The sequence below is a fragment of the Ursus americanus genome, chromosome 2 (assembly GCF_024610735.1).
Source record: "Ursus americanus isolate L20-20 chromosome 2, mUrsAme1.1.p, whole genome shotgun sequence".
In the NCBI taxonomy this organism is placed as follows: domain Eukaryota; kingdom Metazoa; phylum Chordata; class Mammalia; order Carnivora; family Ursidae; genus Ursus; species Ursus americanus.
In genome coordinates, this window is record NC_142128.1 from 86665568 (window position 1) to 86688067 (window position 22500).

Below are 22500 nucleotides of genomic sequence, written 5' to 3' on the forward strand. Positions count from 1 at the left end.
AAAAGAAACATTATCTTCCTGAAACTATTCAGGATTTGTTTGGTTTTGCTTTTAAATGAGATAGGACATTTCATTAGAATAGAAATACAACTTTCTTCTATCAAGAACCCCCTACAGTTCTATGTAGGGCATTAGCCTCATTGTAGGCTGCTTCTGTTACAGTCTAAAATTATAAAGTTCTCTTCCTTTCACTTAAAATGCCTTTGTGTAGAGGCCTTTAAGGGTTGGGTTTTGTTTTTTTTTTTTTTCATTCCTCTTAAGAGGAGCTAAATTACTAGTAGTCCTGAGTTGAGGTTTTCCTGAAAACTTGCAAAGTTCAGATAAGAAAGTATAGACAGAGAGTCCAAAGAAAGATGAACTCAGATATTAAAACCAAGAAAACAAAAAAGAACTGATCAGAAAATGAGAGTTCCTCCCAGCACAGTGGCTAAGAGAGGAAGAGGAACGGTGTGCAGGTAGCTGCTTCTAATGCAACATGGAAAATACACTAGAAATTCCGATAGTGTGGAAAAAAACTTGCAGCATTTTGCCATGTTTAAATGTCCAAACATCTTCGCTTTTGTTCTTATTATAAATAATATAAACTGAGATTCAAGTAAAAGGATGTCAAACTCATTTATAAAACAGAATGAAAACTGTTTTCCCCTTTAACCTGAAGAAAAGACATCTTTAAAGTAGTGACGTGAAAATCTTCACAAGTATGACCCCTTTCTCCTTAACAGAATATGTTAAGTAACATAAGGAGTTTAACATAAATATTAAATAATTAAGTTAAAAGAAATTGTCCATATAAATAAATAAATATGATTAACAGGCTTCTACAGTTCAGTGGACCGTTCTTTTAGAAGGACTGTGGGATTGATGTCATCTAGTCCCGAGTGTGAAGAGCTTGCATTAATGGTGACTGTTTTGGTGAGCTGTGGGTCTTGAACACTGAACGCAGTAAAAGGACAGCCCTTCACATTATTGCAGATAAGAGACCGAATTGAGGCAGTGTTGATGATTTTAAAGCCTACTTCTCCACCAAAAGTGCTAGGCTTCCAGTAGTCAGGCGAACAGATGGGATTACCCATAAGTCCTTTCAAGGAAAAGGGTGCTCCCATTTCTACCATAGTCTCACCAAAGATGGCATCTGGACGAGGCTTTTCTACCAGGAGGGCAGGATACAGCTCCATGGCATCAATATCACCATAAAGGGCCTCTAACCCCGCAGCCATTTCCTTCTCTCCTGTGAAGGTGACAAAGACAGACATACAACCAATGTAAAACACTGCACCAAAAAAAATAAAGTTTTTCCCTTTGCTCAAGTCCCTTTCAACTTCTCTGCTGTTTCCATTTGACTTTGATTCTTCAAAGAAATTTCTCTCACCTGTAAGTTCTTCGAATGATGCATAGGGCTTCAGCCGAAAGCGTTTGCGATACTCGTTAAGAGACTGGTATTTCATCTGTCTGCTCTGGTCGATTGAGGCCTTTGCTACTTGTTGTACTGCAGCTGGAACATTCCTACCACCGGCAACCTGTGGAAAACGATTAAATTGTAGAACAAGATTTTTTAGGCATCTTTATGATGATTTCTACTTTAAAAGCATTCATCCCTTGGGTACAGAGTAGATACGACTGATGTTCCCACCTGAGACCTAAACTATCCAAGTTAGAAATATTTATTTCTATAATCTACAGATTAGATGATTAATTATAGAAAGTTTTTAAAAATATGTTTAAGCTATGACTACATATCGCTATTTGATAAACAAGTTTAGACTTTTCCAAAAAAATGGTAGACTTGTTTTTTCAAGAGAATTGACTAGCAAAATATTACTTTCAGTAAGTTTAAGAAAAATCATTTTGACGGCAGAAATTCTAGTTACTGAGTAGTCCTTTGTTTTATTTTTCAGTAACAAGGCTTACCCTGCCAGCAATTTGCCTGCTGAATGATTCCACAAACTGGGTAAGTCCATGTTCCAGCAATATAGAGTTGTTGTAGACAAACTGTTGGAAATTGTACTCCTGGTCATCTATTTGCAAGGTGTCAGGTAGAAGGGGATGCCAGTGGTAGAGTGTGTTAAACTCAGCAGCAATACGGTTTTGGTACTGGAATTGTTGGTTGAAAAGCAGCTCTGGGTCAAACTTCAGCTTGAAGTGATAACCACTCAAGTGCTGTACATAGTCTTCAATCACAATCTTAATGGTTTCTCCTATTTACACAAAATAAAATTTGGAGCATTAATTCTCTGATTACCAACTTCCACGCAACCGAAATGCAATTTTGTTAATCTGCTATTCCTTCACTTCTGTTTTGTCCTTTATACCATCAGAACAAAAGGTATTAATATTACCAATCATGCTCAAGGATTTAATTAATACAGAGCATGTGATTTTACATTCACCACATTCTCCCAGAATTACTTAAAATACATCTCAAAGGTAACAAGTTAGTTTTCTCTGCAGAAGAGGATTTTGTTTCAATTGTTTTCTCTTCTTGCTTACCTATCAGTATGAGCCTGCTGGTCTGGAACAGCCGCTCATCATCCCACTCTGGGTGCTCCTGTTTAAGCACATCACACACTCTGTTATGTTCCCGCAACCAAATTGTGGCATACATCATCAGACCAGGCACCAGCCCGAAAACTTCCTGGCCCACGGCAAACCGTAGGTGTTCAGGAACATGGGGTGGGTAGATCATCTCCACCTGAGTATCTTTGACTGTGGGAGGATACACCTCTCCATCAATGACCTAAAAAACAACAGCAATAAAAACGTTAAATTTTAATCAGTAGAAGTTTTTAAATATGGGTAAGTTGTGAGTCAAACGAATTCTTAATATTCAAATAGAACAAACCTGATATTTCATTTTTCCATCCTTGAAAAGGCGCAGTTTATGTTGTCTATCCAAAGTTTCCCCATAAACATGGTTTAAGTCCACCTAGAAGATTATGGAAAAATTTTAATTTGTTGCTATTGAAGTTCCATAAAGTGTCTATAATATAATTTTTCATCAAATAATTTGATAAAACATATTTTTCTTACAGCTACAAAATACTAAATTTGTTTATCCACTGACATTACAAACCTATGTTTCTTGTGTTGAAAGATATTTAGTATCTCATATGGAGTTAAAATTATATAATATGCTTCACTATAACTATATGGTATTTCTTTTAATAAGCATCAGAAAATATATTATTGATATAAAATTCTTACTGGCAAATTGAAACTGTCATTGAACTCCAACAGATAATAATGCTGCAAAAATCTCATAATATTTAAAGCTGCATAATCAGGGTACAAATATGTTTTTGAGGACACCACTTTTTGCAGTGCTAATATTTTACACGAAAAATATAAGAGCCAAATTACAAATAGTATGTCTATATGTATGTGTGTGTGCATGTGTATTTTTACTAAACCAGTGAATCAAAAATGGAAATTCCATTAAAGTTTTTATAGACAGAGCATTTTTTAACAAGAGGGTGAATTTGGTGTAGCAAATACACACACAGCACTCAGTTATTTTTGCTATAATTTCAATTTAACTCCATCTTACCCCATGGCCCAGTCCTTTGGTGAAAGCTGGCCCTCGCTTATGATCTGTCTTGAAAAATTGATGGGTGAAGTGCTGGGCAAAGAATGCAAACATCATATTTGTGCCCTGGGGATCAGGAATGAACTTTCTTCTTAGAAGAAATTTTTCCACAATCTCTTTTGAATCAGGAAGCTCTTTCTTGCCTGAAAAATGAGAAAGCAAAGATAAGAATTAATTTACAAATTCAAGGAAACAGCTATTTCCTATGGGGCCTTCTTCACTTACAGGAGAAATACAAGTGTGGACAGGACTATAATATAAATGGAAGTTCTAAGATATGGGGAAATACCTTCTTACTGAATTACTTTTACCTATTTTGTTTAACTAGTATTAATTTGGTTTTAATGAAACAATTTGAAAACGGTGAAGACATTAAACAAAAATGTCCATTCACTTTCATGGAATAGTTCACAGATTCACTTTCAAAAAAAATCTCCACAGATATCCTTAAGAAAGCAATCAATATGCTTTTATTAACAAAACAAATGATAGTTTAGGGCTGAATTTTCTAGGTAACAATCCAATCCCTGCTGCAGTGAATACATCTCTAACTGCCTCCCCACACTCACCTTTCACACCCATGGGTGTTGGGCAGTCATCAGCCACAGGGGGAAGAGCTCTGGTATAGTAGGAGAGATTAGAAAAGGCTTCCCAGCTTTTATAGCCATAGTCCACGTTGTAAGTTGGTGGACTCTCAATCAAATGTGACCTCGCTGAAAGTTAAGGGGAAAAAAATTGGTTTTATTGTGCCTACATCAATGTCCCTTTTTATTGTAAAATGTGCAAAGTGTCACAAAAGACTGAATTTAATTCCAGCAGTCAAAGATAACCTATTGTAAGACAGTTACACTTCAAAGTCTAAGTGCCACTTGTACTAAAAAAAAAAAAAAATCAGAAAGAATGATTCATTAAAATGTATCTTTAATACAGCATATATACTTTTACATAAAATTTCAAATAATCATCCACCTTCTGCTTAAGAGGCCTATGAAGGAATGTCTGGGCAAGACACTCACTTTAGTAATAAAATTATTTTCTTGCTGATCCAAATCCATATTAACTAGATTATTTTACTTCGTGCAATTCTATGGTCTATTGACATTCAATAAACTGGACCACACTTCCTTCACAGATTGGCAACAGCAGTGAATTTAGAAGAGGTGTACAGGATGTAAGTAGAATTCTGTTTGTGAGACAGAACTTTCCAAACTGAATGGGACTGAGGGGTATTTTGGGCCATTAAGACAGAAGGCAAACTAAAAAGGTCTATTTAAAGTCATTTTGACAAGGTTGAAAAGAGATTTGGGGATTAGGCTTAATAATCTCACGTTTTTAAAGAACATTTTTCTTTGAGGAAACTGAAAACCTTAGAAAGAGACTTGTACTTACATGTCAACACGTATTTCATAATTGCATTTCTCAGGAAGGGAATGTTATTGACAATGTTCCAGACTCCCTTGAAGTGGGTAAGTATGTAGTGCACTGTATTTGGAGTGGGTTTCAGGAATAATTTTATTCTTGTCAGAAATTCAGCTGCAAAAAGAGAAAAAAAAAAAAAAGAGGGAAAGATTAACAGGACCCATTCTAAGACACTTAAGTGTAAAGTGATAATTGCATGTATCCCCAGTCCAAATAAGGGCACCCAAGAATAAACTTACGTGTTGAACAGTTTTCGCCATAGAATCCTGTTCGAGTGCAGTCACACATATACTGGTCAAATCCTATGCTCATACATACACCTTGGTTTTCACATGGGTTGGAACAGCAAGGATTTGCTACAATAAAAGTAAGGACCGTAAGTAAGTCATTCTTTACTTTCTTAATCTTGATTTAAACATTTAATCGTTTTACATAGTATGGGTCAATTTTACATAGATAAATTCAAGAAATATACAGGTAGTTATGGGAATGCAATTTTTTAACCTGTGGCAGAGAATGATTATAATGAAAATCCTAACTTCCTATTCTAAATAAAGGTAACAGTATTCAACCAGGGAAGTGATGTTGCTAAGTTTTTTCTTTAGTAACTTTTTAATGTTCAAATTAGCATTTTTAAAAAGAGCTCAAAGAAGTAGCACTTTCATAACTAAAGTGGACGTATCTAGTACATTAGTCAAATTTAGAGGAAATTTCAGTGTAAAAACAGCTTATTGTTAAAATATTTTGCTTATCTTAAAAAAAAAAATAACCTGGGCTTTCCTCGGTCAGGAAAGCACTAACTAGAGTATTTAAAATAATGACTCCCATTCCCTAACAGTAGGCACCACACACAAACATTTCACATATACTGATCGATCCTGTCTTATCATAATGACAATCTGCAAATTAGTATCACTATTCCTATTTAGCACATGAGGAAAGTGAGACCCATACCGGTTAAGTAACCGGCTCAGGATGATCAAAGCTGGTGGCAAAGCTGGGGTAGCCACCCCGTTCTTTTGGACTCAAAAGGTCCAAGCTCTCGTCTCCTTTCCGGGACTGTTCAAAGTGCCGGGAGCAACCGGGATGTCAGAGCGGAACCTCGGCGGGGATTACGGAACCAAGGAGTCCCCGCTGCGGGGCGCCAGGTACCCACCTGCACGGCAGAGCGCCAGGGCGGCGCAGAGCAGCAGGGCGCGGGCAAGCATCTCGGCGGCGGGCGGAGCGCGGGCGAGCGGAGGCGTTGCCGTACTTGGGCTCGGGGCTGCGGAGCTGGAGCAGGCGCTGTGCGAAGTCCCCGAGCGTAATCCTGACGCTCGCTGCAAGTTGTTTGACAACTGGAAGCTAACGGGGAGAACCTTCCTTTTATGCGTTAAAACTAAGCCCACGTGACGGCATGACTGTTTCTTTCCGCCTTTTTTTTACCCACCCCCCCCACAACTCTCCCCCTCCCCCTGTCTACTTAAATAATTGCGTAAGACCTGGGTGGGGGCAGCATTTTTTACCCACGCAAATGAGAAAATCGGAAACCTGGGAAGCTGCCCTCGGCTTCCCCAAGGCGGGTGCAGAACGAATTGCCCCCCTCGCCGCTGCCATCTCCCGGTTCTCCTCCCGCAGTTCCTCAGCTCTGGAGTGCGATTTGCGCCAGATTCCCTTTTTCCCAGTCTTTGACCCGGAGCTTTGGAGAGCCGGTGCCTCAGCGGATCCCACTGCGGGAAGGGAGAGTACTATGCTTCCTCTCCCGGAATCCGAGCGACCCGAGGTCCCGGAGCGCAGGGAATCTCCCTGCGCGGCCGTCCCCATGTCTCATCCCCAGGTCTTTGGAGGGGGGGGGGGGGCGAGGAGTCACAGTCTGGACAGACCCGGCCAAGAAAGATGTTTTACACGTCATGTATTTCAAACATGTCATGATTTTAGTGACGACCCATAACCTAGTGTATATGCAGCACATACATACGTTACACTTTTTTTATTTGGCCAAATGAACTGTAAGAGCTATCGTCAGTGTACATATCTGTAAAATGTGAATTCTTCTCCATAATACTGCTCCTTAGCAGTTATCCTGTAAATAGCCCATCTGAGCTTGAATGATGACCACTATAACGTTTCCTCTCCTCTGATGAACAAGGGAAGGGAAAGGGCCAGAATCTGTTGGGATGCTAAATGTCCAAAACATCTGCTTTAATGCATTTCTTTCTCTGCTGCGCGGTTTTCACCACTTTGGTCACAGGAGATACACGAAGAATAAAATAGGTTTTTAAAGTTTGGGGGTTTTGTTTTTGTTTTGTTTTGTTTGCCTTTTCTGCCCACTTTTCCAAGATGACAAATATGACAATGGATCAAAATACAATATTGCATTTACTTTTCAATTGTCTGGGCTTATTAGTGCAAATTTTCTATTCTCATTTTGAGACATAGTTTGATGAGGAATGAGTGGAATGGATGGGAAAGATGGATGAGTTTGACAATTTTTAATTTCATCGTTCTTTGCCTTTATTTAATATCTTTTGGTGGTGTGAGGGTGAAATGCAAAAGAAAAGAGAAAAAAAAGAAAAAAAGAAAAGAGAGAAAGAAGAAAGAGAAAGAGAAGAAAGAGAAAAAGAAAAGAAAGAAATAAAGAGAAAGAAAGAAAAGGAAGGAAGAAAGAAGGAAAGAAAGGAAGGAAGGAAGAAAGAAGAAAAGAAAGAAAGAGAGAGAGAAAGAAAGAGTTACCAGCATCAACATGGAGAATAAAAAGTTCAATTAAGCCATACATTCTTAGCAGTAATGGGAAAACTATACCAGATACCTCAATCTGTAGAAGTCTTAAAGAAAAAAAGAGACTCACTTGAAATTATTTTTTTCTTACCATTTTGCTGAAGGTACACATTATCTGATTTTACATGAGACACAAATGACTAAAATTCCATCTCATCTAAGAAGCCTTTCTCCTCTAGTCATATTTAATCATTCAATTTGTGACACTCCCATTTATTGTACTAAGCCTTACATGAAATTTTAACTAACAGCATAATTGTTTTAAGTGAGTAGGTATATCTACTCAAATTTTAAAGTGATATTTAGGACCACGCATTTGAGCTTTTTTAGGTGTCACATAAGATTCCATACTCTGACTCTGCTACTGCACTCAAATTTTACATTGGGATCCTGAATTCATGTTGAAGTCATCATCATCATTATCAGGTCTTCATTATATACTTACTGTGTATCATTTCTTGTTCGTAGACAGACTAATTTCAAAGGTGAGGACAAAACAGTGTGTAGAGCATAATCACATTTAGACTACTTGGAACGTAAAGAAATTGAACTCTCTCTCATAGTGAAAATTCAATGAAAAAAATCTATTTGGTTAAACTACTTGGTTGAACCTGTAATTCCATGACATGGTAGAGAGGAGAGACTTCCATGTACTTACACAGTCAGAAAAGAGAAAGTACCACTTTAAGGATGGGCTGATTTTAGGAAGGAAGTCCAAATATGGGCTTGAGAAAAAACCATTATGATATGATTTATTAAATAATTTTGACAAGTCTGAAACCATGAAATAGAATGGACAGTACATTTGGGGATGCTGGTCATGAGGGGATATTAAATGTCCCAAACCAAATCCAAAGGACTAAACCTGTTTTATGTAAGTACTATGATTATTGTGCCTTGATATATCACACCATAAAAAATAAGGTTTTGATTATGTAAAATCATAACTCTTATTTTTGTATACATTTAGTGTTTCTAGTATATTTTAGACAAATATATATATCTATGGTACAGACTTTTTTAAAAAAATTAGTCTTTAAAATGTGTTGGGAAATTCTCTGATGAAGAAAAAATAAGAAAGCATATTAAAAATCTGTCAGAGCATTCTGTTGAGTTTTACTGCCCCCTTCTGCTGCTTGAATTTCTATCAACTTCTTTTTCTTTATGATGCTGTGAAGACTGCTAGGTAGATTTTTGTATCTGATGTTATAACGTTCACAAAAGTCTATATGTGCAGTGCTCATTTTAGATTTAACTCATGAATATACTGAAAAAAGAATGAACTATTTATTAATTCAAGTGATAAGCCATTTATATGAGTTAAAAGAAAATAAAAAATAAAGACTCTTAATATCCCAAATTCCAAATGAGCTAATATATTTTTTTAAGATTTTATTTATTCATTAGAGAGAGAGAGCATGAGGGGTGGGGAGCGGGTAGGGACAGAGGGAGAGGGAGAAGCAGACTCCCGGCTGAGCAAGGAGCCAGCTCTGTGTGGGGCTAGATCCCGGGACCCTGGGATCATGACCTGAGCCAAAGGCAGTTGTTTAACTGACTGAACCACCCAGGTGCACCCCAAATGAGCTAAGATTTTTGAGAGAGACATTTCTTATTGTTGAGCAGCGTTCCACCACTCAGACATGCAAGAATGCTCTGATCCACTGTCTCAGGCATGGAGCTTCTTCCCATTTCCCTCCCTTCTACTTTGGTTGATTTAGTGATTCATTCAGAGGGAGTGGAGATTGCCCCATGTCTTTTCATTCATGGCATGCTGGCTAAAAAAAGAGTTTTGCCATCCTGCATCAGGGTTATTCTTCAGAGACATTTTAACAGATATACAGAGTATATCTGTGCCTTGAAGGACAGAAATGCTGCTTACAAAAGACCTCTAGTTTAGTCCTTTAGTAAATCCTAGTTGTGCACCCATTCCTAGCTATATAAAAGTTTCAAGGCTCTAAAGCATATTTTTTTAATTAAAAAAAAACTCTTATTACATAAACCAATGAAGAAATACCAGATAATATCCATTTCTGAGTTCTATAAAAAGTTGGTCTCCTTTATTTTTGTCAAATAACTCAAGTCCCTGGGGCGCCTGGGTGGCACAGTCATTAAGTGTCTGCCTTCGGCTCAGGGCATGATCCCAGCGTTCTGGGATCGAGCCCCACATCAGGCTCCTCTGCTAGGAGCCTGCTTCTTCCTCTCACACTCCCCCTGCTGTGTTCCCTCTCTCACTGGCTGTCTCTCTGTCAAATAAATAAACAAAATCTTTAAAAAAAAAAAAAAACAAATAACTCAAGTCCCTGATAGATTTTTTTTTCTTCATTTTTCATGGTTGCATAGCATAAGTACTCAGATGAGCCAAGGTAGATTGAACACAGTCCTTGTGTGAGAGGTAGAAATCTCAAAAGGGACCAAGGGAGAGCAGGGGTGTGTGAGCAGGGTGACCAGGGGTGGGTACGGTGAGAACACACTCACCAATTCAAAATTGGAATTAGGACTTCCAGTCTCTGTTCCAGCACATAAGGAGCTTGAAAGCTGCCACTTCATCCTAACAACAAATCAAAACCTTAATAAACTGAAAGCTCAGTATTCTTCTTTGATCTCTTAGGGCAGTAAGGTGACAGGATAAAATACTATGCCCAAAATTTGAGAGATAGGCTGTGCAGAGAAACACAATTTAGCAGAGCAGAAACTCATAAGCAGAAACCTCCATGGAAACCAGTACCAGGATTGGAAAACTAAGGTGTAATTGACAAATTCTGGGTACTCAATGTGGGTAAGTCTGAGAGTTAAAAACTCCAGGGGACAAGGCCCATGCTTTTGTGTTTCACTTCCTGAAGCTCTACCAGGTTCTCGCAGTGACTATCAGAAGAAAAAAACAAAACAAAACAAAACAAACCCTTGAGGACCCTTGAGAGATTGATAGGGAAAGAGAAAAAAATAACCATTTTGAAATATGCCAGAGCATTTTGTTCTTTTCAATAAGGGCTGCATTCAAGAGAAATTATTTCATCAGAGCCAGAACCTAAACTTTTGGGATTGTATCAGAGTGAAACTAACCTGGGGGAAAGGAAATACTCAGCCTCCTCTAGCCTTCTTCCCATCCAATTACTCAACTCCAGCCCTCAGGCCATCCATCCCATCTAAGATGTGGGACTGGGGGCCTGAAAAGTGACATTCAGATGAAGGGCACAGGCTCACTAAAATACTGAGCCCTAATCAAAGAACCCTTCTCCTCACCTCACACCTCACCACCACATTGCTAAGGTCCTATTTACCAGGGTTCCTTTTACCCCTTACACCATGTTCAGCTCTCAATAAAAAATTATGAGGCATGCTGAAAGGCAAAAAACAGAGGTTGAAGAGACAGAACAAGCATCTGAACCAGACTCAGATATAATAGTGATGTTGGAAGTGACAAATTATTAATTTGAACAACTATGATGAACATGCAAATGTTGCTCATAAAAAAAAGTAGATAATATGAAGAAACAGATAATAGAAGCAGAGAGAAAGAAATTTCAAGAAAGAATCAAAAAGAAATGCTAGAGATCAAAAAACACTGCAACAGAAATGAAGAATGCCTTCGATGGGCTTATTGGTTGGCTAGACATGGCTGAGCAAAGAATCTCTGAGCTTGAGGATATGTATGTCATAAAAGTTCTCAAAATTGAAAAGCAAGGAGAAAAAATACTGGAAAAAAGGACCCCAGAATATCCAAGAACTGTGAGACAACTGCAAATAATGGAACATATGCATAACGGGAATATTTTCCCAAAATTAATGTCAGACACCATGCCACAGAGCCAGGAAACTCCGAGAACACCAAGTAGAAAAGTGCCAATCAAACTACACCTACACATATCATAGACTGAAGAAAATAAAAGAGAAAAAATCTTGAAAGAAGCTAGAGGAAACACCTTCATTTAGAGGAACAAAGTTAAGAATTATTTTCACTTCTCCTTGGAAACCATGTAAACAAGAAGGGAATGTAGTAAAATATTTAAAGTGTGAAACAAACAAAAAAAATCACCAACCTAGAATTCTATACTCTGAGAAATTATCCTTCAAAAGTCAAGAAGAAAAAATTTCTCACACAAAATTTGAATGGAATTTGTGGCCAGTAGGTCAGTCTTCCAAGAAATGTTAAAAGATATTCTCCAGAGAAAAGGGAAAGGCTAAGTCAGAAACTGAGATCTGATAAAGAAAGGAAGAATATTAGAAAAGGAGTAAGTGGGAGTAAAACAAAAACTTTTATTTTCCTTATTCTTAATGGATCTAACAGCAGTTTGTTCAAAATAATAACAAAAATATATTTGAAGATCAGAGCTTATGTATAAGTGAAATAAGTGATAGCAATGATACAAGGGATGAGAGGGAGAAATTAGGAGTATTTTGTTATTATGAAGCACTTGTACTATCCATGAAATAGTATATTGTTATTTGAAAATGGAGTTGGATTAGTTATAAATGTGTATGGCAAATTCTAGGACAACCACTAAAAAATTTTTTAAGAAGTATAATTGATGTGTTACGAGGAAGAAACAGAATCCTATAAAATTCTCAATTAAAATCACAACTAGCAGAAAAAAAGAGTGGAAGACAAAAATAGGAACACAAAACAAAGGCGACAAATAGGTAAGAGTAACAAATATGGTAGATATTAATCTAGTTACATCAATAATTACTTTAAACAACACAGACAGGGTGGATCAAAAAAGAAGACCAAACTATATAATTTTTACAAGAAACCCACCTTAAATATAAAGACACACATATAGGCTAAAAGCAAAGGGATGGAGAAAGATATAGCATGCTAATGCTAGCAGTAGTAAGTGCATGAATTTCAGGCACAGCAGATGTCAGAGCAACGAAAATTATCATGGGCAAAGAGGCACATTACATAATTTAAAGGAGTAAATTCTACAACAAGATATAACAATCCTTAATGTGTATGCACCTAACTACACAGCATCAAAATACATGAGGCAAAAATTGACGGAAGTGCAAGGAGAAATAGATGAATCCACTATTACAATTGGAAACTTTAACACTCTTCTATCAAAAACAGACATCCAATAGGATAGAAAATCAGTAAGAGCAGAGCTGAACTCAGTAGTACCATCAATCAACTGAATATAATTGACATCTATAGACTTTATCCAATAACAACAGGATACACATTCCTCTCACAGTCACAAGAAAAATACACAAAAATAGACTGTATTCTGGACCATAAAGAAACACTTAACAGGGGTACCTGGGGAGCTCAGTTGGTTGAGCATCTGCCTTTGGCTCAGGTCATGATCCCCACAGAATGGAACCCTGCATAGCAGGTCAGGTCAGGCTCAGTGGGGAGCCTGCTTCTCCCTCTCTCTCTGTCCCTCCCCCCACTCATGCTCTCTCTAGGGCATGTTCTCTGTCTTTCTCTTTTAAATAAATTTTTTTAAAAAACACCTTAACAATTTAGAACAATATAAATCATACAATGTATGCTATCACACCGCAATGGAATTAAACCAGAAATCAATAACAGATAACTGGAAAATCCCCACATACTTGGAGATTACACAACATACTTCTAAATAACACATGAGTCAAAAGAGAAATACCAAGAGAAATTTAAAAATATTTTGAAGTAAATGAAGATGAAAATACAATTTAAAACTTGTGAGATTCAGCAAAAGCAGTGCTTAAAGGGAAATATATAGCATTGATTGCAAATATTACAAAAGAAGGAAGATCTAAAATCAATAATCTAAGTTTCTACCTTAGGAAACTAAAAAGAAGAGCAAATTAGATCTAAAGTAAGCAGAAGAAAAGGAATAATGTATATTAGAGCAGAAATCAATGAAATCAAAAATTGGAAATCAACAGAGAAAGTCAATGAAACCAAAAGCTGGTTGTTTTAAAAATCAGTCAAATCAATGTCTCTAGCCAGCCTAAGTAAAAAGAGAGAAGACACAAATTACTGATTTTAGAAATGAAAAAGGGGACATTACCACATATCCCATGGACATGAAAAGGATAATAAAGGAATACTACATATGACTCTATGACCACAATTCAAAAACCTAGATGAAATGGGGCACCTGGATGGCACAGCGGTTAAGTGTCTGCCTTCGGCTCAGGGCGTGATCCCGGCGTTGTGGGATCGAGCCCCACATCAGGCTCCTCTGCTATGAGCCTGCTTCTTCCTCTCCCACTCCCCCTGCTTGTGTTCCCTCTCTCGCTGGCTGTCTCTATCTCTGTCAAATAAATAAATAAAATCTTAAAAAAAAATCTAGATGAAATGGACCAATTCCTTGACAGGCACACCTATCAAAATGTACACAAGAAGAGTTAGACTATATGAATGGGCTATATATACTAAAGAAATTAAATCAATAACTAATAACCTTTCAAAGCAAAAAACACTAAACCCAGATGGATTCACTCATAATTTCTACCAAACATTTAAGGAAGACATTATCCACAATCTTTTCCACAAGACAAAAGCAGAGTGAATACTTCCTAACTCAATCTGTAAGGACCACTTTACCCCAACACCAAACCACACAAAGACATTACAAAAAAGTAAAACTACAAACCAATATCTCTCAGGACTATAGGTGCATAAGTTTGCAAGAAAATATTAGCAAAGGAAGTCCAACAACATATAATATAATGATATACCATGACCAAATGGAATTTATCCCAGATATGCAAGGCTAAGGTCTAACAAAATATGTACAAAATCAATATGAAGAAAACTACAAAACTATGATGAAAGAAATCAAAGAAAAGCAATAAATAGAGGAATATTCTGTGTTCATGGATAGAAAGACTTACTATTGTCAAGTAGTTAGTTCTTCCTAACTTGATCCGTGGATTCAGTGCAATCCCAATCAAAATCCCAGAAAGTTATTTCGTGGATGTAGACAACCTGATTGTAAAAATTATGTGGAAAGGAAAAGGCCCAGACCAGCCAGCTCAGTATTGAAAGAGGACAAAGTCACAGGACTAACACTACTGGACCTCAAAACTTATTATATAGCTATAGTAGTCAAGGCAGTGTGATATTGGCGAAAGAATAGACAAATAGATGAACAGAATAGAATAGAGAGCCCAGAATAGAGCCCCATAGAGTCGACTAATCATTGACAGGGAACAATGGCAACGTAATAGAGAAAAGATAATCTTTTCACCAAATGATGCTGGAACAATTAAACATCCACATGCAAGAAAGAAAGAAAGAAAGAAAGAAAGAAAGAAAGAAAGAAAGAAAGAAAGAAAGAAAAAAAGACTCCAGACAGATTTAATTTCCTTCACAAAAACTAACTCAAAATAGAGCTAAATGTAAAATGCAGAACTATAAAAAATAGATATAAAGAAGATATAGCAGAAAACCGAGATGACTTCTGTCAGTGAAAATCTAGATGACCTCTAGGACGTCAATGACTTTTTTAGATACAACACTAATGGCATGACCCATGAACTCAGAAATAATTGATAATCCAGACTTTACTAAAATTAAAAACATCTGCTTTATCAAAAGACACTGTTGGGAGAATGAGAAGAAAGGCCACAGACTAGGAGAAAATAATTGCCAGAAGATATATCTGATAAAGGACTGTTATCCAAAATAAGAAGTCTTAAAAATCAATAGTAAGGAAAAAAAAAAACAGTTCAAACTATGGGTAAAAGATCTGAACAGATTCCTCACCAAAGAAGATATTCAGATGGCAAATAAGCATGTGAAAAGTTGTTCCACATCATATGCCATAGAAGAAACGCACATCAAAGCAACAATGAGATTACCAGTACACATGTATTAGAATGGCTAAAATCTAGAATCCTGACAACACCAAACGCTGGCAAGGATCTGGAGCCACAGGAACTCTCATACATCGCTGGTGGGAAGGCAAAATGGTAGAGCCAGTCTGCAGGACGGTTTGACAGTTTCTTATAAAACTAAACATACCCTTACCATATGATCCAGCAATCATACTCCTTGGTATTCACCAAACTGAGCTAAACAGTTAAGCCCACACAAAAACTAAATGCAGATGTTTATGGCAGCTTTATTCATAATTGCCAAAACTTGAAAGTAATTAAGATGTCCTTCAGTAACTGGATGGTACTTCCAGACCATAAAATATGATTCACCGCTAAAAAGAGGTAGGCTATCAAGCCATGAAAAGACATGGAGAAAAGGTTACATACTGTATGATTTCAAGTACCTGATATTCTGGAAAAGGCAAAATTATGGAAACAGTAAAAGAGTAGTGGTTGCCAGGGGTTAAGGGAGAGGTAGGGATGAATAGGCAGAGCATGGAGGATTTTCAGGGCAGTGAAACTATTCCATAGACACTACAGTGGTGGATACGTGTCATTCATTACACATTTGTCAAAATCCATAGAACCTTCAACACCAAAACGAACCCTAATGTGAGCCATGCACTTCGGATGGTAAGGATGTCTCAATGTAGGTTCATCAGTTGTAACAAATGTACTATCCTGGTGGGGGATGTTGATAGTGGAGGAGATCGTCTGTGTGTAGACAGGGGGTATATGGGAACTCTGTGCTTTCTCTACAGTTTTGCTGTGACCTTAAACTGCTCTAAAAATTAAAGTTTATTAATTAAAACAAAAAAGAACCTCAGCCTATAAATAAGGGCTTTTGATTTTAGCTGTTTTCTTTTTTATTTGTTAACATATTAATTCTACTCTCCTCACAGATGTTTCACTTCATTTTTAGTGATACAAGAAAACATCCTCCAGCACAGGAGCCACAAGACTGTTTTGCTGGAAGCAATGCATATTTGTTTACTGATTATTCATTATCATTGGTAAACATCTTCAGGGTTGAAAGTTGCAGGATGAATAATGTCAGATGCTCATTTCTTAACTAAGATCTCTCTCTACCCTAGGGACAACGATTCCCTTGAAAATATCTGAAGAATTTGTTGCTCCTTGCATTCCTTTCCTATTCTGAGATAGCATTCACAAAAGGCCTCTTTTTTCCCTTTGTTGAAAATCTATTCTCTCATCTTCGAGGTTTGCTTCCTTTCCAATTGCTTCAACAGGAGCTTCAGCATTTCTTGCTTCTAAAGCTATAGCTGTACCTCGTAATCAAATCAGAATCTTTTCCAACTGGATCTTTTTGTTTGACCATACTAAAATCCAACCTGATCCTCAACAAAAAGTTGTTTTCCTTTCGTATTCTCCATTGGAATTAGACAGGCTTACAATCCACCCAGAGTTATTATTTACTAGCATTAATCAACATCTCACATGCTACATATTTTACTTGAATATTTTGTTTACTGTCTTTCTACCCCACCAAGTATGTGAAGTTTACGAATATAGGTGTTTGTCTGCTTTTTCTACTGTTATATTCCAAACGTGTAGGACAGTGCTACTAGTGATCACTAAATCTTTTATTGAATAAATGGGTGTATCTATCTTCTGTGAAATCAACTTTAAAAATGAGATGACCTTTATTTCATCTTGTAGTCATTTCCTAAAGCTGGAATTTCCAAATCAAGGGAATTTACATTTTTAAGGCTCTTTTTTAAATACAATGGTTATGGCAGATGTTGGGGGAGTAATCTAGCTGTGTGATACCTGGAACTGCTTTGAGCATCTTGTACAAATGAATATATATCAATGATATAAGAAAGGAAGTTAAGAAGAACCTGGGTCCTTAATGGCATTATTGAGATAGAGTCTTAATCTATTTCCCCTAGAGTTTGCCCTACCGATAGATTTCTTGCTAAATAAGTTCCAATAGCTACATATATGCATTTGGGCTGAACATGCATCAATTTTACTATGCCTTGTTTTTAAACATATAGTCTTAAAAGTGATGATAACCATCATGTCCAATCTATTAAGTCTCACATCTCCTCATTACTCTTGAAATAAAATCTACACTCTTTACAATGGCCTGTAGACTCTTTCTCCTTCACTATGATCCAGTCACACTGGTTTTGTGTGTCCTAACCACATCTAACTTTTTGTTGCCCAAACAAAAAGGCCTTTGAATTTGGTGTTATTTACCCAGAGTGGTTTTCCTCTACATGGCTGAGTTTTTGGGTTTTTTTATTCTCAGCTATCAGCTCAAATATTTTACCCCCAGTTACAATCTCCATTGTATATTCTTGTTTTTCTTCATTGTACTTTTTACAACCTAATTTTTAAAATGTATTTAGTTGCTTATTGTCTTCCTCTCTCAAATATACTCATCATAAGAGTATCATCCTTGTCTCTTCAGTTCACTGCTATATCTCTAACACCTAATACATGTACCCAATTCATGGTCTGTGCTCAAAATATTTTTTGAACAAATAAATAAGAATATGTGATGATCAAGACAAAGGTTATATGAAAAAAATTTTAACTAGATAAACTCATTTTAAATACTTAATGTGTTTTTTTAAACGCCCACAATGAAAAATAAATTAAAAGAAAAATTATGCTAAGGAAATTTTGTCAAATAATTGTAATATTTATTAAATAGAGAACACTTAGAAATGAATAAAAAAATCTAAACATCCCAATAGGTATATGGGCAAAAGACACTATCAACTAATTCAATAAAGAATTGCTTAGTAATCATAAGAAAATATAGTTTGCACTAAGAAACAAAGAAATGCAAATAGAATTAAGAAATCATTGTTTGAAAAATTAATAATTTAGTAATAAAATAAATAAATACTATGGTTAGCGTTCATGTATTGAGTTGTCACTATATTCCAAGAGCTGTTAGTCTTTTTACATTTTTATATACATATCTGTTAAGGAGAGAAAATGTTCACTGTTAGAAATGTTCAAGGAACAAGAAGAAGTCCAGTATGCCTGGTAGACAGGGAGTCAAGGAGATATTGGGAGATGAGGTCTGTGAAATAGTGTTATATATGATAGACAGTGAGCGCTTAATGTTTGTTTGAGAAGTAACTATCTCTTAGTGGTGCTACTGAAGGTAATTTTAACTTTTATCTTTTTGCTAATCTTTTTTAAAAATATTTTTTAAACAAATGCATATTACTTTTATGATAAGAAATAAGTATTTTAATAAAAATTTATTTTAAAATGAAATATCAAAAGTGTTACACAATAGATTGTGTTCTATTAGATACCAAGAATGCCTAATTTTCTTCATAGAAATTCTTCTATTCTTCTTCATAGGCAATTCTCTTTCTTTTTCTTCTTTTAGGGGGTGGGGGCAATTGTATCTTTGTTGGGCTACAAGGATAATTTTTCACGGTAATGGACTTGAATGGTTCTACTCATTTGATACACATATATACTGGAATTTTTAAAATTCCAGTATAATTAATATACAGTGTTAACATTAGTTTCAGGTGTATAATATAATGATTTAACAATTCTATACATTACTCAGTGATCATCACAATAAGTATACTCTTAATCCCTTTCACCTATTTCATCCATCCCCCCACCCACCTCCCCTCTGGTAACCACCAGTTTGTTCTCTAGTGTTAGGAGTCTGTTTTGGGGTTGTCTATTTTTTCTTTGTTTTGTTTTTTTCTTTTTTTTTTTTTTTAAGATTGCATTCATTTATTTGACAGAGAGAGAGTGAGATATTACAAGCAGGGGAAGCAGCCAAGGGAGAGGGAGAAGCAAGCTGCCCCCTGAGCAGAACGTAAATGCTTAACCAACTGAGCCACACAGGTGCCCCTGTTTTGTTTCTTAAAATCCACTTATGGGTGAAATCATATGGTATTTGTCTTTCTCTGACTGACACATTTCACTTAGCATTATACCCTCTAGCCCGCTCCATCTTGTTGTAAATAGCAAGAGATTTTATTCTTCTTTGATGGCTGAATAATATATACACACAACACCTTCTTTATCCATTCATCTATTGATGGGCACTTGAGCTGTTTCCATATCTTGGCTATTGTAAATAATGCTGCAATAAACATAGGGGTACATCCATATGCCTTCTTTGGAAAAATCTCTATTCAGGTCATCTGCCCATTTTTAAATTGGATTGCTTGGTTTTTGGGTGTTGACTTTTGTTAAGTTCTTTACATACTTTGGATACTAACCATTTATCAGATATGTCATTTGCAAATATCTTCTCCCATTCCATAGGTTGCCATTTAGTTTCATTGATTTTTTTTTCCCTTTGCTGTGCAGAGCTTTTTTTTGATGAAGTCCAAATAGTCTCAGTTTTTCACCATTGAGAATATGTTAGCTCTGGGTTTTTCCTAAATGGCCTTTATTGTGTTAAGGTATGTTCCTGCTAAACCTACTTTGTCAAGGGTTTTTATTATGGATAGATGTTGTACTTTGTCAAATGCTTTTTCTGCATCTATTAAAATGATCATATGGTTTTTATTCTTTCTCTTGTTGATTTGCAAATGTTGAACCACATAGTAGTATATCCCAGTAGTATATTTCACTTGATTGAGGTGAAAGTTTTGTTTTGGTGTGGTTTTTTTTTAATATATTGTTGGATTCACTTTGCTAATATTTTGTTGAGGATTTTTGTATCTATGTTCATCAGAGGTATTGGCCTGTAATTCTCTTTTTTGTAGTGTCTTTATCTGGTTTCGGTATCTGGATAATGCTAGTCTCATAGAATAAAACTGGAAGATTTCCTTCTTCTTCTATTTTTGGGGATAGTTTGAAAATAGGTATTAACTCTTCTTTAAATGTTTGGTAGAATTCACCCATGAAGCCATCTGGTTCTGGACTTTGTTTGTTGGGAGTTGTTTTGATTACTGATTGCATTTCTTTGCTGGTAATTGGTTTGTTCAAATTTCTATTTCTTCCTGATTCAGTTTTGGGAGGTTATCTATTTCTAGGAATTTATCCATTTCTTCTAGGTTGTCCAATTGGTTAGCATATAATTTTTCATAATATTATCTTCTAATCCTTAATGCAAGGCAGTTCTTTTCAGTATATTTACATCTCTTCCTTCCATCTTCTTATTATGTATTTCTTATTTTCACAGTCTAATTTGATGTGATCTAAAATATTGAAATCTTCTTTATACCAATGACCCCATCATTATTTCCAACACAGTTTAGTGAAAGAAGCATTTAATTTTAGAGACTGGCCTTACAACCTTGGACAAATCTTTGTTAGTCCTTAATTCTTCCTCTATTCATAAGTTGGTAATGAAGATAAATAAAATATGTGGACTTCTTTGAATTATCAGGAGATATCTAAATCCAATACATTTAGGCTTTCTGACATCCTTTACTTCAAATGCAATCTGGTTATTATTGTGCCCTGCCATTGACATTTTATATGCCTTTGCATTTCCAGTGTTCCATTTTCATCTTTTTAATTTTATACTTTGAACTTTTCTCAGATCAATCCTCGGGCTGCTGGCTGTTGTAAAAAATTTTATCTTCTATAGAGATGATCATAGGCTGATATGACGTTCAACAGTCCAGAACAATATTTCCTTTTTGTGGTTTAACTTGATTCCATTTTGGTATTATTTGAAGAGTTGCAAATACTGTTTTTAAATTTACATTCTTCATTTGGTATTTAAGCAAAAACTTGCTCTGTAAATCAGCTGTTTTCACTTATAAGTGATGCATGTAATCTATTTTAGAAGCAAATGGAAAAAATCTATTTAAAGAAGATGTCCACCCCCAACTTCCTTACCAATTTTTGTGATGTAAAAATAATTTAGGAAAACAAAAATGGTAAAGTGACAAAATGGGTGAATTTCATATTTACTAAGTCATTTATTAGCCATTCTCAAAATTTAATTTCAAGTAATCTTAATACATTAAGCTAAATCTTGTATCTATTTTGTATTTCTTCATTATATGCAATCTGTTCTTTTTGATTGCTGTATATATTTTCACAAAATACTTACGAGATGTATTCTGTGCATAGGAGATTCAAAGCTTTTTATCTGAGTCACAGTTCAGAACTTGGTTTTAAACCAAGCAAATCAATCAGACAGCAAAGGACTGCTTTTATGAATAAACATGCCGGTGAGGAGGGGGGTGGTTGTAAATCTCTGGCTTTGTAATTACTCAATAGATGTTTGGCAAATAAGAGATTGTGTGTGGCTTTTACTCTTCTGTATTTATTCTTAGAAACATATTCACTTAGTCATCTATTTGATCACTGATTACCAAAATTAAAGGCCCTGCTTATATTATGGAAGGGAAGGCAGGAGAAAGAAATGCATATATTTACAAATTGAAGTAAGGTACATGAAGACCTTGAATAAGTTTCAGTGATTGAGAATTACAGGTTGGTCAGAGAGGGTCTGTTTACGCAGATAACACACCTTTGTTCTCTGGTGAACTATATTATGAATAAATGAGCAATTAAAACACACTATATGTGGCCATTTTAATACCAAGTTTTTGAACTTTATTGCAAGAAGACAAAGAAAGCTATCAACTTAAGTCACAAAATATCATTCCTTCTTCCATATTGTTTCATAGAAGATACTTAAAACATTATTGCCATGGAGTTGTCACTCTTCTCCAGGCCAGTAATTGTTGATAGAGGAAAATACACCTTATCAAATGTTTATTGTGTTCCAGCAATTTAGAATCATTTAAAGAAGTTAGGATCATAGTGCTTTAATGAACACTTGTGTAATTATTAATTTCATTATATTATTTATTTATTTATTTATTTTTAAGTAGGCTCCATGCCCAATGTGGGGTTTGAACTCATGACCCCAAGATCAAGAGTCACATGCTCTCCCGACTGAGCCAACCGGGAGCCCCTATTATACCATTTAT

At 35.9% G+C, this 22500-nt stretch overlaps 1 protein-coding gene across 1 annotated transcript; it reads right to left on the bottom strand.

The window, feature by feature from the left end:
• Nucleotides 1–222: 222 nt before the first annotated feature.
• PTGS2 (prostaglandin-endoperoxide synthase 2) lies at nucleotides 223–6403 on the bottom strand. Its single transcript, XM_045811421.2, has 10 exons — nucleotides 6159–6403; nucleotides 5242–5358; nucleotides 4973–5116; nucleotides 4153–4296; nucleotides 3545–3726; nucleotides 2840–2923; nucleotides 2488–2734; nucleotides 1909–2195; nucleotides 1370–1517; nucleotides 223–1228 (listed from the first exon to the last, which is right to left on the bottom strand). Exons 1-10 carry the CDS (start codon nucleotides 6208–6210, stop codon nucleotides 819–821), a joined length of 1815 nt encoding a protein of 604 aa, XP_045667377.1. The 5' UTR covers nucleotides 6211–6403; the 3' UTR covers nucleotides 223–818.
• Between the last annotated feature and the right edge of the window lie 16097 nt (nucleotides 6404–22500).